Source organism: Crocodylus siamensis, chromosome 8 (genome assembly GCF_052110815.1).
Source record: "Crocodylus siamensis isolate JL-2025a chromosome 8, ASM5211081v1, whole genome shotgun sequence".
NCBI lineage: Eukaryota > Metazoa > Chordata > Crocodylia > Crocodylidae > Crocodylus > Crocodylus siamensis.
The window spans coordinates 17165883-17183547 of NC_143402.1; the positions used below are offsets into that span (position 1 = coordinate 17165883).

Genomic DNA, 17665 nt, shown 5'->3' on the forward strand with positions numbered 1-17665 from the left:
GTGAATTAAAAGCTGAATAGGAACCAATAGCATGCTCTTTTTGCAAAAAAAGCCAATAACATCCTGGGTTGCATCAACAGCAGTATCATTTGCAAATTAAGGAAAGTGATTCGTCCACTCTATGCAGCACTGGAGGGCCTCTCCTAGAGACCTGCATCTACATTTGGGTCCTACACTACAGGTCAGTTTGGCAAGAGTCCACAAGAGAGCAACAAAAATGTCAGGACCCGGGAGGCAAGATTTATGAGGAATGGTTATGTAATCTGGAGAAGAAAAGACTGAAAGGGGAATTTGCTAGGTCTTTAAATACCTGAAGGGCTATTATAGAAAGGATGGAGGTAGGCTTTTCTCTGTGGCTTCAGGGGACAAAATAAGGATCAATGGCCTCAAGCTGCAGCAGAGGAAATTTAGGTTGGAGATAAGGAGGCACTTTCTGACTGTTACAGTGGTCAAGCATTGGAATAGGCTAAATCACGGACTCCCCAATCCTGAAAATTTTCAAGTGGAAGTGAGATGGGACACTTGGCTGGGGTAGTTTAGTCCGGGATGGTTCTACCTTGACCAGGGGACTGGATGATTTCATGAGGCCCCTTCCGGTTCTTCTTTCCTGTGATTCAGGATTGAGCTGCTTGTAGGAGACTGAAAGGAGCTGCTAACAAATACATGTAGTAGAAAAGGAGCCTAGACCACCAAGGAGTGTGAAGGTAGTCAAAATAGCACCATTTGAAAAGCATAAAAAGGAAAACTAAGCCTACTCTTCATGCACATGTTCTGCAGGCACTGTAATATCTACTGAACAACTACAGGAGAGCTTCCTAGTGCATTGTGGGCAATTTCTAACATGAACAGGCGGGAATGTGCAAACACAGCTGATGCAGGTCTCCATTCTAGGAATTGTTGCATGGTACAAATGGGTGTTGAAGCACATTGTTTTACAACCCTGATGAATGCCAAGTACTTCTATGACAGGTTAGCAAGATCTACCTACCATCTATCCTACTCCTGGAAAATATCCCAAAGGCAACTACGGTGGGTAAAAACGGCTCATTCTCTGCTTGCATCAACCAAAACGGAAGCAGTCTGAGAACTGACCATATTACATCAGAATACACTATACAAACTGTTAGCTGGGGAGGAACATAAACCAATACAACTGACAGGGAAAATAACTGTTTAGATGCAGCGAGCGTTATTAGTTGGTAGCGTGGCATAAGCACTTCAGTGCTAATTTGCTTAGACTCATAACCCAGTCATGTTTCTTTTTACCTGTGTGGGGACATTGAACAACAATTTTAGCCCTATACCTGTATGGAGTTAAAAATACTGTTTCAGCAACACCAAGAAAGGAAAAAAAAATCTTCCTAGATGATCTCTAGTCCACAGACATGTTTCACACTTTAAACTATGCTGTAACATAAATGAGGCTAAAGGCCACACAAGCCCTTTGATTGCTTTAGGAAACTGGCTGGTAAGAGATCAGCGGATGTTTGCTTACAGGTTATTTGCACTTCGTTCTAGATAGGTGCCTGGATGTGTGCACCCTCCCCCAGACTCCACATGCCCCTGCTGCCCTGTATTTGCATCTTAGAAAAACTGGGTTTAGAAATATGGAAACTAAATTTTCTATAGAGGGAAGACATTAGGAGTCTCCGCAGCAAACATTGTTATGTACAAGTTTTGGAAAAGCACTTAAAGGGAAGGATTATTTTACAGATTATTCCCTTTAAAATGTTTTACTTCCAGCCATGGTTTATGGCACTCATCACATTTTAGTTCGACTACATTTCATAGAAGCCCCAAGGCATGCACTAACTCTTCCTTTTCACGATATTTTTCCACACTGAGCATTGTTTTACTTTTCAGTTGACTGCATGTGGGAAGGGCAGAGAAGAGTGGTTCCAAATTTTCCATGTGCCTGAACTCCAGACCCCTCTGAATTTCTAGGATCTTTAAAATGGATATAACAGTTGGGTCTGTAAGCCCAATTCTCCAGCTAAATGACCCAATTCATTTGAGAGGTGCAACTATTCATCTAAAACTGAAATTTCAAATGACAGATTAGGATGAAGTAAATTATGTCAGACAACATTTTGGCATAAATAAATGCTTCAAAAATTAGCATCGTGTTGGGGAAATAAGTTTTGGGTATTAGGATGCATGTCATTCTAACTGCTTGGACCGGGTGAAAGTGCAAATAGAAGACTATCTTGGTGCAAAACGGAAAAACCCCAAACATGAACCATCATGTTATGCGTGTATTCTCATAAGTGAATGGCATTCCAGGTCTGAAGGAAAGGCCACATAACAACAGATTAGCGCTTTACATACATTTATTTAATAGCAGTTGCAATCAACCTCCAAAAAATTCTGAAGTCCCCTCTTGTTTCTGAACCAAGTCAGGTGACAAAACTAGCTGCTAAAAACAGTAATGATGAAGCAGACAGGATCAATCTTTTGAGAAACAGATATCTAATGGGGGGGAGGGAAAGAGGGAGAGTTAATCTCTTTAGAAGGCAAAATATAAATATATACACTCTAAATTCACAACAGTTGAACACACTACATTTAGTTCAAGTGGGATAACAGTGGACAAATTTGCATCATGTAAATGGTAGACTCAAGAGATCTCCGCTGTCTTTTCTTCCTAATCCTGTTCAGTGTTGGTTTACATTCTGTGATCTGCCTATTGCAGAGCTGAAATACTGAAGCGCTGCTGTGTTGATTCTTGAGGACTGTGCACAAGAACAGACTGGGGAGATGTTTTGTCCCTTACACGTTGCTCAGAGCATCCACACCAGGAAGAACTTTACCTGTTAGCAATTAAGAAAGCCACAAAAAATAAAGGTTTATTTTTAAAAGAAATTGAGGTATTAATGCATTAAAATACTGCAACACTATAAAAGAATCACAAATGCTTAGCTCAGCCCTCACACACTCCTGTTGGTTTTGATGGCTCTTAAGGTAGTGTTATATCTAATTGCTACACAGCAGCAAACACATTTTAAAGCTCCAGTGAAGCTTTTAAGTGCAACTGTTTTCAACATTCTGTTAAGTAGGTTAAAAAACCAAAACCTCCCTCTGCTCAAAAGACTTATGGGGCTTGTGGGTTTTTAAAATGTATGTGTGTTAAACACACAAGAACTCAAATCCTCAAAGATATCTTGATGCTTTCTCGCTCTGATTTCCAACTGGTAGAGGAGTGAAGTATCCAACTACCCTTCAGGATCTGGGTCCAGAAGAAAGTGCAGGAATCTCTTTTAATCCCTTTTCACTTTGTTTTTTTGTATCTCATTCATCTTTGATGGTGGACACTGACTTGACAACAAGGAGACAAAACCAGGTCTGTCTCATCTTCCAAATCTGGGGCCATAGCACAATGCTACAATGTCTGAGTTTTAACAAGATCACATGACATTATTCTTAAACCAAAAGTTACTTTTTAAGGTACAGGCATATTTCAAGTCAGTCAGGACTTTCGTTATAATTTAAAAGACTTCACACACCCACCCCCTATATTTGAAGCCAAAAAGTAGACAAACTTTGTTCTTTAAAATAAATTAGCTGCACAGTGTTTCTTCCAGCCACTTGCATTCTTTCCCTTCACCATTACTCCCTAGGCAACAGAAACAAAAGCCCCATCTAACATACAACTGATGGAAACTAACAGCTGCAACAGTTTAGTGTGGCTTCTCTTGCACAGAATAGGTGACATTATTAGATAATTTACGTATATTGAGAAACGGCTAATTACCAGAGGAAATGAAAACTCATTTCGAATATAATGCAGCTTGTAAAAGAGTTTGATATGTTCTCACCATTTTAAACATGGCATCTTCACATGGGCAGGCTTGTGTGACCACTAGAGGGCTGCTTAAACTAATGATTTTTAATTAAAATTTTAAAGCCAATCACACTTCTCTACCAAAAAAGGTAGAGACAACTTGGTCTTTTACATAGATGCAGCTCATCAGCCAAGCCATTACAAAGATTAAACAAGTATTCCGGGTCTGGGCAACTGAGACCGAGCCAGTTCATAGTTCAAAATTTTTCATAAAAGGGATGAAAGGGCAACAGTTTAAGAAAATGCAAGTCAGTTCTCAAATTAATTTCTGTTCTGCCTGTCCAGTAAGGACAGAAATGGCAGTCTGTGCTCACAGAAGAATGGTCCCTTTTCTTCTCAGTCCAACCCCAGAATAGGGCAAAGAAAGGCTGTTTTAAATAAGCCTCTGAGAATCTCAAAGGCAGTGGCAGAGCACACACTAGGACTGGTGAATACAAGAGACATTTATTCTGTTATTTTGCCTGCACCAGCAGAGTTTAAATCATCCAGACCTACTCCCCACTCTGAATGAGTGAATTAAGAGAAGGAAAGAAGTTACCTTCCAGCAGTTCCAAGCTGGCACCGCCTCCAGTGCTGACGTGGCTGACCTTATCCTCAGTGTTCCACTTCGCACAGCAAGTAGCAGTGTCTCCACCACCTGGTCAGAAAAGTGAATTAACGATATGTAGGAACAACTTAAGTTTATCCACTAAGAACGAGTCTGCTCCTCTTTGCAAGGATGTGGGTTGATTCAGTGTACACAGCACCCCTCAAGGCCACAAATGCAGCCTAAGCAGAGCAGAGCAACCCATCAGTGAAATGCGGTGATTAGAATCTCCCGCCCTAACATGCTGCTGCTGGTGGGGGTGGGGGAGAGGGAGGAGGAATGAGGGAGACAAATACATTAATATCAAGGTCTTACCAATAATGGTGATGCAACCCTTGCCAGTAACTTCCACAACTTTATCCATCAGAGCTTTGGTTCCTTTGGCAAACTTCTCCCATTCAAACACACCAACTGGACCATTCCACACAATTTGCTTAGCCCTGCCTACAACTTCTACAAACTTCTTATTACTTTCAGGACCACAGTCCAGGCCCTAAGAGAAGAGAAGCATGAATACAATTATTGTTAAGCTTCATCCAAAACCAGTCATTTACTATGATCCAAGAAAGCCAACTACTTCATTCCTACACCACCTTCTGTTTCACTTATTCACCACATGCTAAACATGTCTCAATGAACGAGACCACTACCTGCCTGGGGTAGCTACCAGCAGTCTTACTGTTAAAGCACCACCTTCACTGTTAACTTCTCTTCTTATTTAGCCAATATACATGCCACAGTCAAGTGCGTTCAAAAGCCGGTTTCCAAAACTCCCTTTAACCAGGTGCACATTCCACCCCCCTCTCCAGCTTGTTTTCTCTTTCCTACTAAGCCTACCATCCAGCCAGCAGGGATCCCAGAGGCCACAGTGGCTTCTCCAGTCTGCGCGTGCTCATCAAATTTGTCAGCAGTGATGAAGTCAACAGGTAGAGTGATCGTCACACCATTCTTCTCTGCTTTTGCCATCAGGTCCTTGACAATCTTTGATCCCTCTTCATCAAACAGCGAGTTGCCAATCTACAGAAGAAACAGGCATATAGAAAAGTTCTTGTGGCTACTGGCCATTATAGAAGGAGTTTACCTGCACTCTGACAACAAGAACATGAACCTGGGTTTTGAAGCCTGGCAATGTGTACTAGTCATAGGGTCAGCCCATGTCCTAGGCACTATGGAAGTCCCACACTGAAGGGTCAAATCTGGTTCTTATTCCTCACTGCTGACCCCCTGCACAGAGCTGAACTTCACCCCATGCCTAAAGCATACATTTTAATTGCCTTTTTCATTTGCTAACATCATCTAGGCCTTGGCAAGAGGTTGCCTCTTAAGTTGACAAATTGATTGCAAAGAGACTGCTCAGTATTACATTTACTCAAGTCAGATTATGCATTTTCAGTTTTGAGCTCCAAAAAAAGGCAATGCAAATGATCTGGTGCATGCAGAAACCCCTCTATGCCTCTCCTCCCCTAACCAGAATTCCCATTTCATACCTCCATGTTGTTGAGCACTTTGAGGAAGGTGAAAGCCATTCCACCACCAATTATCATCTCATTGACTTTATCCAGCATGTTGTTGATTAGCTGAATCTTATCCTTAACTTTAGCTCTACAGGAGGGAAAGAGAAAGAGAGCAATGTAGCTAAACATATACTACTTCTAGCAGCATATATATTGTTTAAGAAATGTACTGCCTAGGAAGCTACAAGGCTTGAGTGTGGAGCCATTTCAGCCGCTCAAGAATGGCAACACTCAGGCCTGAGCATTACCGTGCCGTCCTGCACAGACAGCGTAACCAGATTAGTGGACACTAGCAGCAACTTCAAGGAGTAACACTTAGCATTCTGAGCTTTTATTTGGCACTTCAACAGGTATGGTGAGGCCTGAATTCCCAAACACCAACAGGGAAAGAGACATGTCCTAGGATGCCCAACAAAACCACAGCAGAGCTAAGATTAGAATAGAGGCCCCAACCCCAGTCCACTGGATCATGCTGCCCTTTGACGCCTAGCTCTTGCAGTTAGCCCAGGATCAGTAGTTCATTAAGTCAGCAGAGGAGAAAAAGCCTCCTCCTAACTGCTGGATCTGCTCTAGGGTCAGAGACTATGCAAAAGCAGCAGAGCCTGTTTGAGGCACAGGATAGAGATGGACAGTGGTATGGCAGTGCCTAAGGTACGCTTACACTGGAATTTCAGAGCACAGTAAATGCATGAACACAAGTCTCTCAGTTTCTGCTCTTGAATATCAAACTCTGCAGATCTGCTCTCATAACGGTAGGCTTGTCTACATTAGGGATATTAGAGAAGAGTGCAGCTGCTCTGGGAAACAGTGGGCTACTCAATGGAGCATTTGGCTAGGATTCAGGGACAGCTGCAGTCTGTTCTCTACTTTGCTACTGGTCTGCTGGATGACTTCAGACAAAACCCCTCATTTCTCTGTAATGATAGTGATACTGATTTCCCTAGTAGGACACCAATAGATAGATAAAAAGCACCAGGTATTATTATTGCCATCACCATTACTAGTTCAACTCCAACAGGAGCAACAGTGGGAGCTCCAGTGCAAACACTGTTCTGATTGCCAACACCACATCTGAACATTCCTGTACTTGGCTAGGTGTCTGCAAGGCACCTAAATTCACTCTTCAGAGGCAAAAGAACCCAAGCACATTTGAAAAGAGGCGTACTCTGGCACATAGGAGTTACTCAATAGGTATGCATGTCCCCTGGATGTGGCTTTGTTCATTAACTGCCCATAAGGAGCTGAAGTGCATCCAACTACAGTAGGTCACAGTTGCATAAGAACAGACAGTGTCAACTTACAGGGACAAGCTGAGCTTGCACTATGCTTGTACTATGAACTCCAGTGGAAAGGGCACTAGCAGTCTGTGTCAGGGCCGTCTCTTATTTATATCCAAGAACTCTTCTGGATCACTGGCAGAACACAGGGCTGTGGACTAACTCAGGTAGAGGCAGCTGAAGAGCTAGCAGACAGTCTGAACAGGACTAGCCAACTTAACTGGGGTGAATAAAGTCAGTCAGATCCTTTGTGAGGTATGGATTACACGCAGCTCAGGATTCCTCCCCTCCTAATTAAGAAACTGTGGACAAAAGTGTTCTTGTCCATGCCAAACTTCTCATTCATTCTGACAATGGAGTTAACAGCATATCAAAAAAACCATAAAACATATATATATTCTTGGCTCTTACCCTCCAAGAATTGCCAGGAAGGGCCTCTCTGGACTTTCCAGAGCTTTAGCAAAATAATCCAGCTCTTTCTTCATCAGGAAGCCAGCAGCTTTCTGTGATAAATTGACACCAACCATGGAGCTATGGAATAGGCAGAGGAGAAAAGAGTTCTGTATCAGTTATATCCAAACAACAGAATTCCTCACATTCCTAAGCCAGAGGGCCTTTCATGCTCCCAGCAGTGGGAAGTTAACTCTTTGTCTAATTGCAATAACAACAGCAGCATCAAGAGATGGTATGAAAACTCATGGCATGCCTAAAGCACACAGTTAGTGTGCAAAGCAATGGCAAAAATACATACCTTGCTACTTGAAACATACTTGCTCCCAAAACCGGAAGTGGCATATCTGCACTCATGAGGCACTATACCCAGGCTTATTCAGGATATTTTTTTTCCTTAGTCGCACATCTTATGGCTGTGCTTAGTGCTCTACAGACTATGTTCAAATAGTTGGTGTGCAATTGTTTGATACACAAGACAAATTCACAGTCCAGAAGGCTTCATTTTCTGAGTTTGCATTAACTTCTAAAGGGTGGGACTTATGCAGTACACAAACTACAAACTAGTCAATTTTAATGAAGAACTCATCAGTCCTCATTGTGAGAATCCTGTGCAAGGCTTTTTGAGGACAAATCTGCTAGCATAAAAAGACCAGGACTAAGCTAATTTGCATGAGTATGGAGTGAACCCAGAAAACAAGGAATTATGTAAGCCTGCCTAGAGAGGCTAAGTAGTTACATACCTGTGAGCTCGGTGTGCAGTTCCAAAAGCATCATTGATGTAAACATCTCCCAGTTTAGAAAGTGATGCTCTGAAGGCCTCCACCTTTGCTGAATCAGCCTTGATCTGAGGGATACAGACAAGCAAGCGGATGCTATTTAGCTACAGTACGATCCTCTAATTCTGCCACTATGAACTGCAAATCAGACTTGCATGACTCACTTTCAATTTCAAAATGGAAGTACTGAATGAAGAGAACATCTGAGATTCTTCAGAACCCAGGCCCTAAGACATGCTGTTTGAAGCCTCTGGTCAAGACTTCTTATCACTGGCAACAAGGGATTTATATCAAATTTAGCGACCTTGACATCCACCAACACTGGCTCATTTCAAGCATAATTGAATAGGTACTGTGCAAATCTCCCCTCCCCATTCTGTCAGTGCACAGCACCTTTCATCTTCAACATCCCGTTTTCACTTTTGGGCCTCTTCTGAGAAAAGATCTGCAAACAGATTTGATCTGGGCTGCATTCAATTAACAGCGTACCAAACTTCTATTGTTACCCAGCTGTCTGATTTGGCCTGTGATCTGAATTTTCCTGATGGCAGCTGCATATTCCCTGCTCTGTGAGGGTGCTATTTTCCCACCCTCTCCCCCACCCTTTAAGCAGCCTCTGTCAAAAAATATGCTGTTGAAAACATGACAAGTGACAAATTTGGACTGGCTAATTCAGCAGCAATGGTAAGTAGGAGGCTGCAGTGGGGGATGTAAGAGAGCAGCCCTCTGTGCAGAGCAGGGATGGCTGAGGCAGCAGCCAGGTCTCAAGCTTCAACTTGCTGCTAGCAAAAGGCTGCTGGCCCCTAGTGTAGAAGGTTAATTTAAAAATAGCCTGTACTGTACTTCAGGCAATTGGTGACACCAGCCAAGTGAACTTATCTTCAGCATTCCTAAGTGTGCAGCAGGTACCAGATATATCTATGTCTTAAGTGAGTCTCTTCCCACACTGTTTCCTGGGGACCCATAGAGCATGGCCTTTTAGTGGCTTATCTCCCCTCCTGCACCAGTGAAAACATAGCAGAGGTGGTCCCAGCAAGTAATGGCCTTCTGTGACCTGGTTCTTAATCGTGTGTTTTGTATAGAAACAATCCAGCATGGAGCAGCCTCTCATTCAGCGGTCAGTGTAATCCTCTCCACTTCAAGAGCTTGCTACCCACCTGTATAAAGTACTTCTGAGCTATTCTGAGGAAAAGCACTAAACAAAATATAGTGGAAATGTACAGCCAAGTCTCTCTGCTGTTTTTGCTTGCATGATCTGGAGAAAGGAAAGCTAAAGAACTAAGGAGATTTTAGAGCGGCGGCAGTCAACCTTTTTGGACTCAAGGCACCCCTCAGAAAATGCTAGAAAATGAGTGAAAACTGAGAACGAAGTGTAGGAAGGGAAAAATAATACTGAAAAATTCTTCCATTGCAAAGAACTCAAAGACCACACAACAGGCAAGAATGTTTTCAACATTAGGGATTCCTATTTGAAATTTCTGGTTTATGTGAATTATGTTTGCACAATTAACAGTGCTAACATTGTGCATCACCCTTGAAAGTATCTCACATTACCCTCGTTGAGAATCACTGTTCTAACCTGCTCCTTAGTCAGGCAGCTTTATATAATTGTTTCTGCTACAATTAGTAGCTGCTGGAAGCAGAAAGAAGCTAAATCTGAATGAAGGAACTGCTATAGAATAATCTCCTTAGAAAGTCTGAACAATCCTCTGCTACTGAACTGCCACTAGCCCCAAAAGATCACCGGTTAGTAATGTTAGTATTTCTGCAGCCTGTATTACTATGACAAGAGCCAGGCCTACAACTGTCTTTACTGTCATGCTGCCTTGTGTATATCCTGGCTGATATGCTACAGTGGGAAAAACTGGAAAAGGTGGACAGTGTAGGACAAGGTACTCAGCCCACAGGTCAGACCTAGCCCACAGTACCGTATCATCCAGCCTGTGGGGCTCCCTCAGAAATTGGTGGCAGGGGAGCAGTGGCAGCATTGATTGCCACTTTCCAGCTGGCAAATTTATGGACCCACGGGAAGCTCTACAAGCTAGATAACATGGTCTCGCGCACTAGATTGGGATGGTGGACAGATGCTTCAGGACAGTAGGCAGTGTCTGCCCCGTGAACTGACCTCACGCCACTCATCTGGTCTGTGAGGCCAGAAGTTTGAACACCTCTGGTGTAGGGCATTTCCACAAGGGACCAGTAAGTCAAAACAAGTAAAGGGGAATTGACAGATGCATCTAGAGCAGGTCCAAGGAGGTGATCCTCCCCCTCTATGCGGCACTGGTCAGGCCGCAGCTGGAGTATTGCGTCCAATTCTGGGCGCCACACTTCAAGAGGGATGTCGACAGCATGGAGAGGGTCCAGAGGAGGGCCACTCGTATGATCAGGGGACAACAGGGCAGGCCCTATGAGGACAGGCTGCGGGACCTGAACCTGTTCAGCCTACAGAAGAGAAGGCTGAGGGGGGATCTTGTGGCCTGTTACAAACTAGTCAGGGGGGATCAGCAGGCATTGGGGAAGTCACCGTTTCCCCGAGCATCGCCAGGAGTGACCAGGAATAACAGTCACAAGCTGGCAGAGGGTAGGTTTAGGTTAGATATCAGGAGGCGCTACTTCACAGTCAGGGCGGCTAAGGTCTGGAACCAGCTTCCAAGAGAAGTGGTGCAGGCTCCTACCCTGGGGGTGTTTAAGAGGAGGTTAGATGAACATCTTGCTGGGGTCATTTGACCCCAGTATTCTTTCCTGCCATGGCAGGGGGTCGGACTAGATGATCTGCTCAGGTCCCTTCCGACCCTACAAACCATGAAACTATGACTGCCAGAAGTTAGGTGATGGCAAGTAATTCCAGCCTTTCTGCCTACAGAGGCCTTACTTACACTCCAAGCTATACAATCTTCTGTGTAAGTCTGTTAAGGGCACCATGCTATGTCAGCAAATCTGCATTATGAACTGTATTTGCTGGGAGCCAAACCCTGTGTAGCTAATGGGGTCACCTACACTAAGAAAAGAAACTGTCTAAAGCAAGTGCTGTTCCTGACCTTCAAGAAAATGTCAGAGGTACAAGGCAATGCAGATGCTATGCGACTGCCTAAAGAGAAAGACTTAATCAAGGCTTTTCAGAGCCCCAGTACAGTGTAGTAATTAAACAGCCCATTAAAATTCAGATACAAGACTTGGGATCAAAAAGGGGCAAGGAAATATCTCCTTCCAAGCCATTTTCTCCCTTTTACACCACAAAAGCAAACTCTTCCTGCAGCAGCCAGCAGTTTCACCAGGACCTGTCATTCTTCCTTTCCACTCCTCCCTCCATTTTATAGAAATACTAGCTACTGCATGCTCAGCAGTATCCTTAGCACAAGCAGCACCTTCCTGGCACATGGTCAATCTGTATTTTTATAGCATCTGAATATGATCAACATGTGTTCTATGTGAGTTTTCAGCCTAATTTTCTGCCCCAATCAGATATACTCAAACTTCCCGATGTTTAAAAAGCAATACCTCAGCATTTCAGACAAGCTACTTTGCAACTGAATCTCAATCCCAAAAGTAAGCAAAGAAAACCTTACTACTAGCCTAGAACAATGGCTAATGGTAATCACCATGATGTGTGTCAAGTCCAGAACGCTGTGCCTTTTTGCATCTCTATGATATTCTCCTAACAAGCAGAGTCCCAGACACTGTTCTGGGTGGCTTCTTAGTTTCTTTGACAAAGACAGAGCAAGTGCTACATGCTATGTTAACATCTTTCTTAACATATTGCACAAAATGTCACAGATAGCTCACTGTCATGCTTGTCTGCCAAACTGGATCAAGGAAAGAAATGCATGATGGATTTCAAATTTAAATGCCAAACCTTATTCCCTGACGCATCCTTCCCTTTCCCTTCTTCTTCTACATGGAATCGGAGGTTTTCCAGGAGGATGATGGAGCCAGCTGAAGGATCAGCACAAGCCTTCTCCACTTCTGGACCCACACAGTCTTTCAGGAACAAGATCTCCCTGGAGTCATAAATCAAGATTTATCTCACTGACATCTTAACTTTTAAAAAGTCCATCCATGCTGCACAGCTATTATACCATACCTGCCCATTAGTGATTTGAGTTCCACAGCCACTGGGGCCAAGGAAAACTTTTCAGGCATAGGGACTCCATCAGGCCGGCCCAAATGACTCATCAAAACCACAGACTTGGCTCCATGATCCAAGCAGTGCTTGATGCTAGGGATAGCTGCCTTGATTCTGTAAGAGCAAGGAAGGCAAAAGAAGATAAGTTGGAAAGAAACATAGCTTGAGGTGATATGGGGGAAATGAGCTAGGTGGCCATAAAGCTGAAGGCAATTTTTACAGGCATATCCACTGGGTGTCACCTCTCACAAAAATGAAGACAAAATAGGAAACATTCTGCTCTTTTATTTCATTATTTGAACCCCTTATAACATAAAGCACTGCCAACAATACTACACCAAACAGGACAAACAGTAAATCTGAAACAGATATAGGTTAAAATGTTTGGTATGAACACTGGCAAACATAAAAGGAAAAGCCTCACATGAGGAAGTAATCCAAGCTGCTCCACTCCCAGTGACAGTGATGGTCATTATGGACAGGTGCTTGAGGACTACAGAATGCAGCCACACAACTGGCTGCAAGAAGCCAACTACTGATGCCAGTACTTTTCTTACATATTTTTCAATTGTTCCCCTTTTTGCTATCTTCTATTAAAATGAGTATAGTAAAATGGAGTTAAAAATGAGTGGAGACACTAGGATTTTAGCAGTAATGCCATTGCTAAGGCTGAAATAATAGCAGAAATGGCAGGCTTAATGTAGACAAGGTTAGCACCTGCCAGGAGATGAGGAGTAGGTAAAAGGATGAACCAGACAAGCTTTTTTTTCCTTAATGTCCTTAACCAGCATTTTCTGGCCTGCCAAACTCTACCAAGCTAACATGTTGAACAGTTCTATAACCACAGAGTAACCATTTTCAAAACACTGAAGGCAACGGGGGGAGGCAGGTATGAACAGAGCTGGTTTTAACAGAGAACTTTAGTAGAAAGTGTTTGCAGTAGCCATAATGTATCAATCAGCCTTCCTGGAGGGAATCAAAAGGACACCATAGGTAACCACAAGGATGTTTCCATCATTGTTCGGCGTGAACCACATAGATAAAACGTGGGCCATTACATGGACAGGGGTTCGAGACTTCAACATAGAACCTAAAGTGGTGCCTTACCTTTGGTTGTTTGTTATTTTGTTGTCTTTCATTGGAACGTTGAAATCAACCCTAAAAGATGAGTAAAGATAATTTTTAGTATTTAAATGAACATAACTAATTTCTTTTAGGAAGACCTGGGGCCCTTGTTGATCATAGGACTGACTAGAAAGGCAATCCAGTCAGTTCAAAGTTTTCACTTCTACTTTTGTGAACACACCTATCATGAAACCAATTATACTTGACACCTTTTATGTCAAAGCAAAAGGGGAGGGAGGGAGATGAAGCTATCCAAATATAAAAGGGCGGCTAGGTGCCCACTGACTTCTAATGGCAGTTGGGCACCTCTTGAAAACCAACCCCAAATTCCATTTTTCAATGAGAAGCAGAAATTTCCTTTTTCTCAGATCTCAGTTAGGCTCTGCAGTCAGCCCAAGTAGTCCCAAAAGATGTTCAGTGCCCATTCACGCCAAGGTCAGCAGCATTTACTGCTTCATTATTGATCACACACAAAGGACAAATGACATTGTGCACATCCTCTGAACAGTCTACCATGACCAGCATCTCATTTTGGTAAACCAATTGGGCAGGGCTTGAAATATCACCAGTCCCCCTACTTCTGCACTCAACTTACACTTCTGCTCTGGCAGTAAGCTGATGTGAAGACAGACAAGTTTGCCAAAGGAACTGGAAGTCATCATGACTAGTGGCTATGCTGAAGGTAGACAATTGTGGGAAATACGATAGATTCCACAAAATATTCCAGATTATCGACTTCAAGTCCAATTTTTCCCCTAATGCATTGTAGAAGTTCATGCTGTTCTGTCACATGTCAGTCAAAGCTAAGACGTGTTTTTTGTTGGGCCTATTGCTACACTGTGCACTTAAAAAGCTTTTCACAAGCAGAAGTTATTCTCTCTCTCTAGTTAGCTGCTGCAGCTTTCTTGCACTCAAGTCAGATCTTACACATAGCTTGTGGGTAATTTCCCAACAGCATACTGGCACCTTACTGCATGCCAGAAGAAGATAAAAGGGAGCATTTCATAAGCCATTTCTGCCTAGCATACCTTGGGTTCATAAGCTGAGAGGCAACAGGAAGTAGTGTTGTGTAATAGCTGAAGGCAGAACTTACTCATGGGATGCCAGGATGAGAGGGAACGTTAGACTGCAATGAGACCAGCCCCTTCTCTGAGTAGTTCAGACAGGAAAGTCTAGCTGCAGCAAGTAAGATGACTAATGAAAAAAAAATCATTTGGAGAAAACCAGTCATTCTTACTGACTGTATCCAAGTATCAGAATGAAAAAAAATGGAAATTTACCCTGGAGTTTATGCATAGCAATGATATTAAAAGACCCCCCCCCATACAAAATGCAAGTTGAATTTTTTTCCAGAGACTGCTCAGTAAAGGGGCATGTGCACAGAGCCGCAAAAGCTTCCAGCCGAATAGAAGCTGAGCAGAAAGAATTGAACCGGCAGCCCCTGGCAGAGTGGATTAATTCTAAAAATAGAAAATGTACCATGATGATGCCATTGTTAAGGCATCAGGGCAAATTAAAATTTTGCTTTGCCAACTCATTATCACTGTATGAAGTACCTGATCCACCCGTACCTCCCAGTGCAGACCTGAGAATAAGAAGCCAATGAAACATGAGAGCTCCTTTAAACTGAATAAATTTAAGTCTAACAGTGACCTTCAATTAAGCACAGTTTTGCTTGGGCCTCCTCTGCTTGGCAGCAGGCCTGAAAGGTCAGTAGGGTATAGCTAGGTGCATGAAAGTTATTAGGATGAATAGGAGAAAAGGAAATAAATTGCTAAATGCCATTTTCAGAGGACAAGTCACTTCTACTCATAGTTTCATAGATGTTAGGGGCTGGATGGGACCTTACAGATCATCGGGTCCAGCCCCCCCACACCTGGAAACACTGCTAGGATCAGATGACCCCAGCAAGATGGGCATCAAGATGCTTTTTGAAGATTGCCAGGGTGGGTGACTGTATCACCTCTGGGGGGAAACAGGATTCAAATGAACTCCAAGTGCAACAATATCTCAGCTACTGTTTCACATTATTTATGTTCATATTTAGTATCTGTCCTACACCTAAGGCTACATTAAAAAAAAATTAACAACAGTGTATTTTCCAAATAAGGCATGTGGTTATTTAAAAATAAAGACCACAAACTAGAATCTAATGAAGTTAGCCAAGCATGCTGACGTCTACTGATGCAAAACTGTTCTCAATGATATGTATCAAAAGAGGGAAAATTGGTCAAGTGGCAAGTACTTAAGGAAATAAGAGAAAAGGCTTTTCTGCAATGTTTGGGAGATGCACTCCTGAGGTCTGATCATAAGGTTTTTATTATCAGGCCTGCACAACGAGGCAGTCAAAATTCTAATGAACGACTTGAAAATAAAGATATTTAGACAATTTCACTGGAACAATAAGTGTGTGAGAGTGAGGAGGCCAGAGGAAGTCACCACTGCCTCATGCCTGCTACTCAAATAATCGATACAGTGCTCTACACTTGTTACACTCAGATGACCTTGGGGAAAAAGTCCTTGTACCTGGAAGAAAAATTTAGAGCCATGCCCATAAAGATGTGTTCCACTGTTGTAATATGCCAAAAACAGCTTATAGTATTGGTCAGACTCACCATTCCCACACCAGGCTCAACACTGACAACAAACAACGGACATTTTCTATCGAACAGTTTGATCTTGTAACCTGCAGAGCACCTATGAATCAGTGTGGCTCTCCCAAGAGGGCCCACAGAAGCAGTGAATTTTCTGTTACTTTGTACAGCCCATCTAGTCAAGGAAAAGGTGGCTTGGTTTTGTTTCCATTAATCCAATACATTTATTGCCCTACAAATCTCAGGTCCCTTGGCAAATCCTGCAAGGGCCTGAAATGCCCCCGGACCAGAATGCGGCTCTGGCACATGCCACCTTCCCCCATGAAACCCCTGCCAGGGCTGGAAGTCAAACGCACACCCTTGCCTGCCAGTCACAGCCTCCTGGAAGGAAAGGCACCCACTGCACCCCAAGTGCAGGGCGCCTTGCAAATGCATCCATAATGCAGGGGGCTGTAAATGCACCCCAAATGCAGGGGGGGCTGCCTGCGGAACAGGGCTCTGAGAACAACGCATCAAGCCACAAAGACGAGGCTGTGCAACCACGAGGCCCAGATGGGGAAGTCCCAGCGAGGCCCAGCACGTGGAGGCCGCAGGGCTCCAGAGCCAAATCCCGAGAGCCAGGCTTAGTGCAAAGCTAGACCAGGGCCGCTGGGACGCGGGTTCGAGCCCTGCTCACCTCATAATCACCCGCTTGCCCTTCACGTCCACCCGGTCCAGCGTGAGTTTGGTGGAGAGAGACATCCTGCTCCTGCTGCTGCTGCCGCCGCGTCTGCCGCAGGGTCACTCCGAGCCGCCAAAAGCCCAGCCCGGCGCCAGCAGCCCATTGGCTGCCGGCCCGCGCCGCGCCTCGCGAGTGGCTGAGCGGTCTGTCCGTCGCGAGGCAGGGCCCGCCTCCCGAAGGGGGTGGTCACGTCCTGCACGGAACCACCGGCCGGTGGAAGGACGCTGGTTCGAGCCCCGGGGCGCTCCTGAGCGGCGAGGCCTGGAAGGGCGGAAATGCTCCCGGGGCGTGCTCAGTTTGCAAGTGGGAAACTGCGAGCCTGGTCCCTCGTGCCCAGCTGCTGGCGTCTGGGAGCTTGCAGCCCCTCTGGCTGTGGGGGGCTTCCTCCCTGCTATCCAGGAGCACAAAGCAACTGCAAGCTCGGGCTCTGCCTGAAGAAGTCTGTCTGTAGCACCCGAAAGCTTGCAAAAAACAATTCTTCCACCTCTGTAGCTGGTCTGCCAAAAGCTATCGCATCTACCCAAGGGACCTTGTCCACCTTGCCACGTGGCACCAGAGGCATCTCCTGGATTTTACCAACGCATCTCTTTGTTGCCACACGGATTTAAGAGGGCTGGTCGCCTCTTAGCATTTGGTGTCTCGGTGCGCCCCTTTC

At 44.2% G+C, this 17665-nt stretch overlaps 1 protein-coding gene across 1 annotated transcript; it reads right to left on the minus strand.

The window, feature by feature from the left end:
- Positions 1 to 2312: 2312 nt before the first annotated feature.
- On the minus strand, positions 2313 to 17111 carry PGK1 (phosphoglycerate kinase 1). The gene is made up of 11 exons (XM_090060454.1): positions 16966 to 17111; positions 13678 to 13728; positions 12529 to 12684; positions 12301 to 12445; positions 8412 to 8515; positions 7630 to 7749; positions 5915 to 6029; positions 5265 to 5444; positions 4743 to 4920; positions 4380 to 4478; positions 2313 to 2810 (listed from the first exon to the last, which is right to left on the minus strand). The coding sequence occupies exons 1-11, from the start codon at positions 17028 to 17030 to the stop codon at positions 2770 to 2772; spliced, it is 1254 nt and encodes a 417-aa protein (XP_089916580.1). The 5' UTR covers positions 17031 to 17111; the 3' UTR covers positions 2313 to 2769.
- Positions 17112 to 17665: the final 554 nt, after the last annotated feature.

Coding starts and splice junctions, on each gene's coding strand:
- PGK1 (XM_090060454.1), bottom strand. CDS start 17,030: ATGTCTCTCTCCACCAAACTCACGCTGGACCGGGTGGACGTGAAGGGC. Junction 8,516..12,300: donor AGGATGCGTCAGGGAATAAG/GTTTGGCATTTA, acceptor TGTATCCCTCAG/ATCAAGGCTGATTCAGCAAA. Junction 7,750..8,411: donor ACTGCACACCGAGCTCACAG/GTATGTAACTAC, acceptor CCTATTCCATAG/CTCCATGGTTGGTGTCAATT.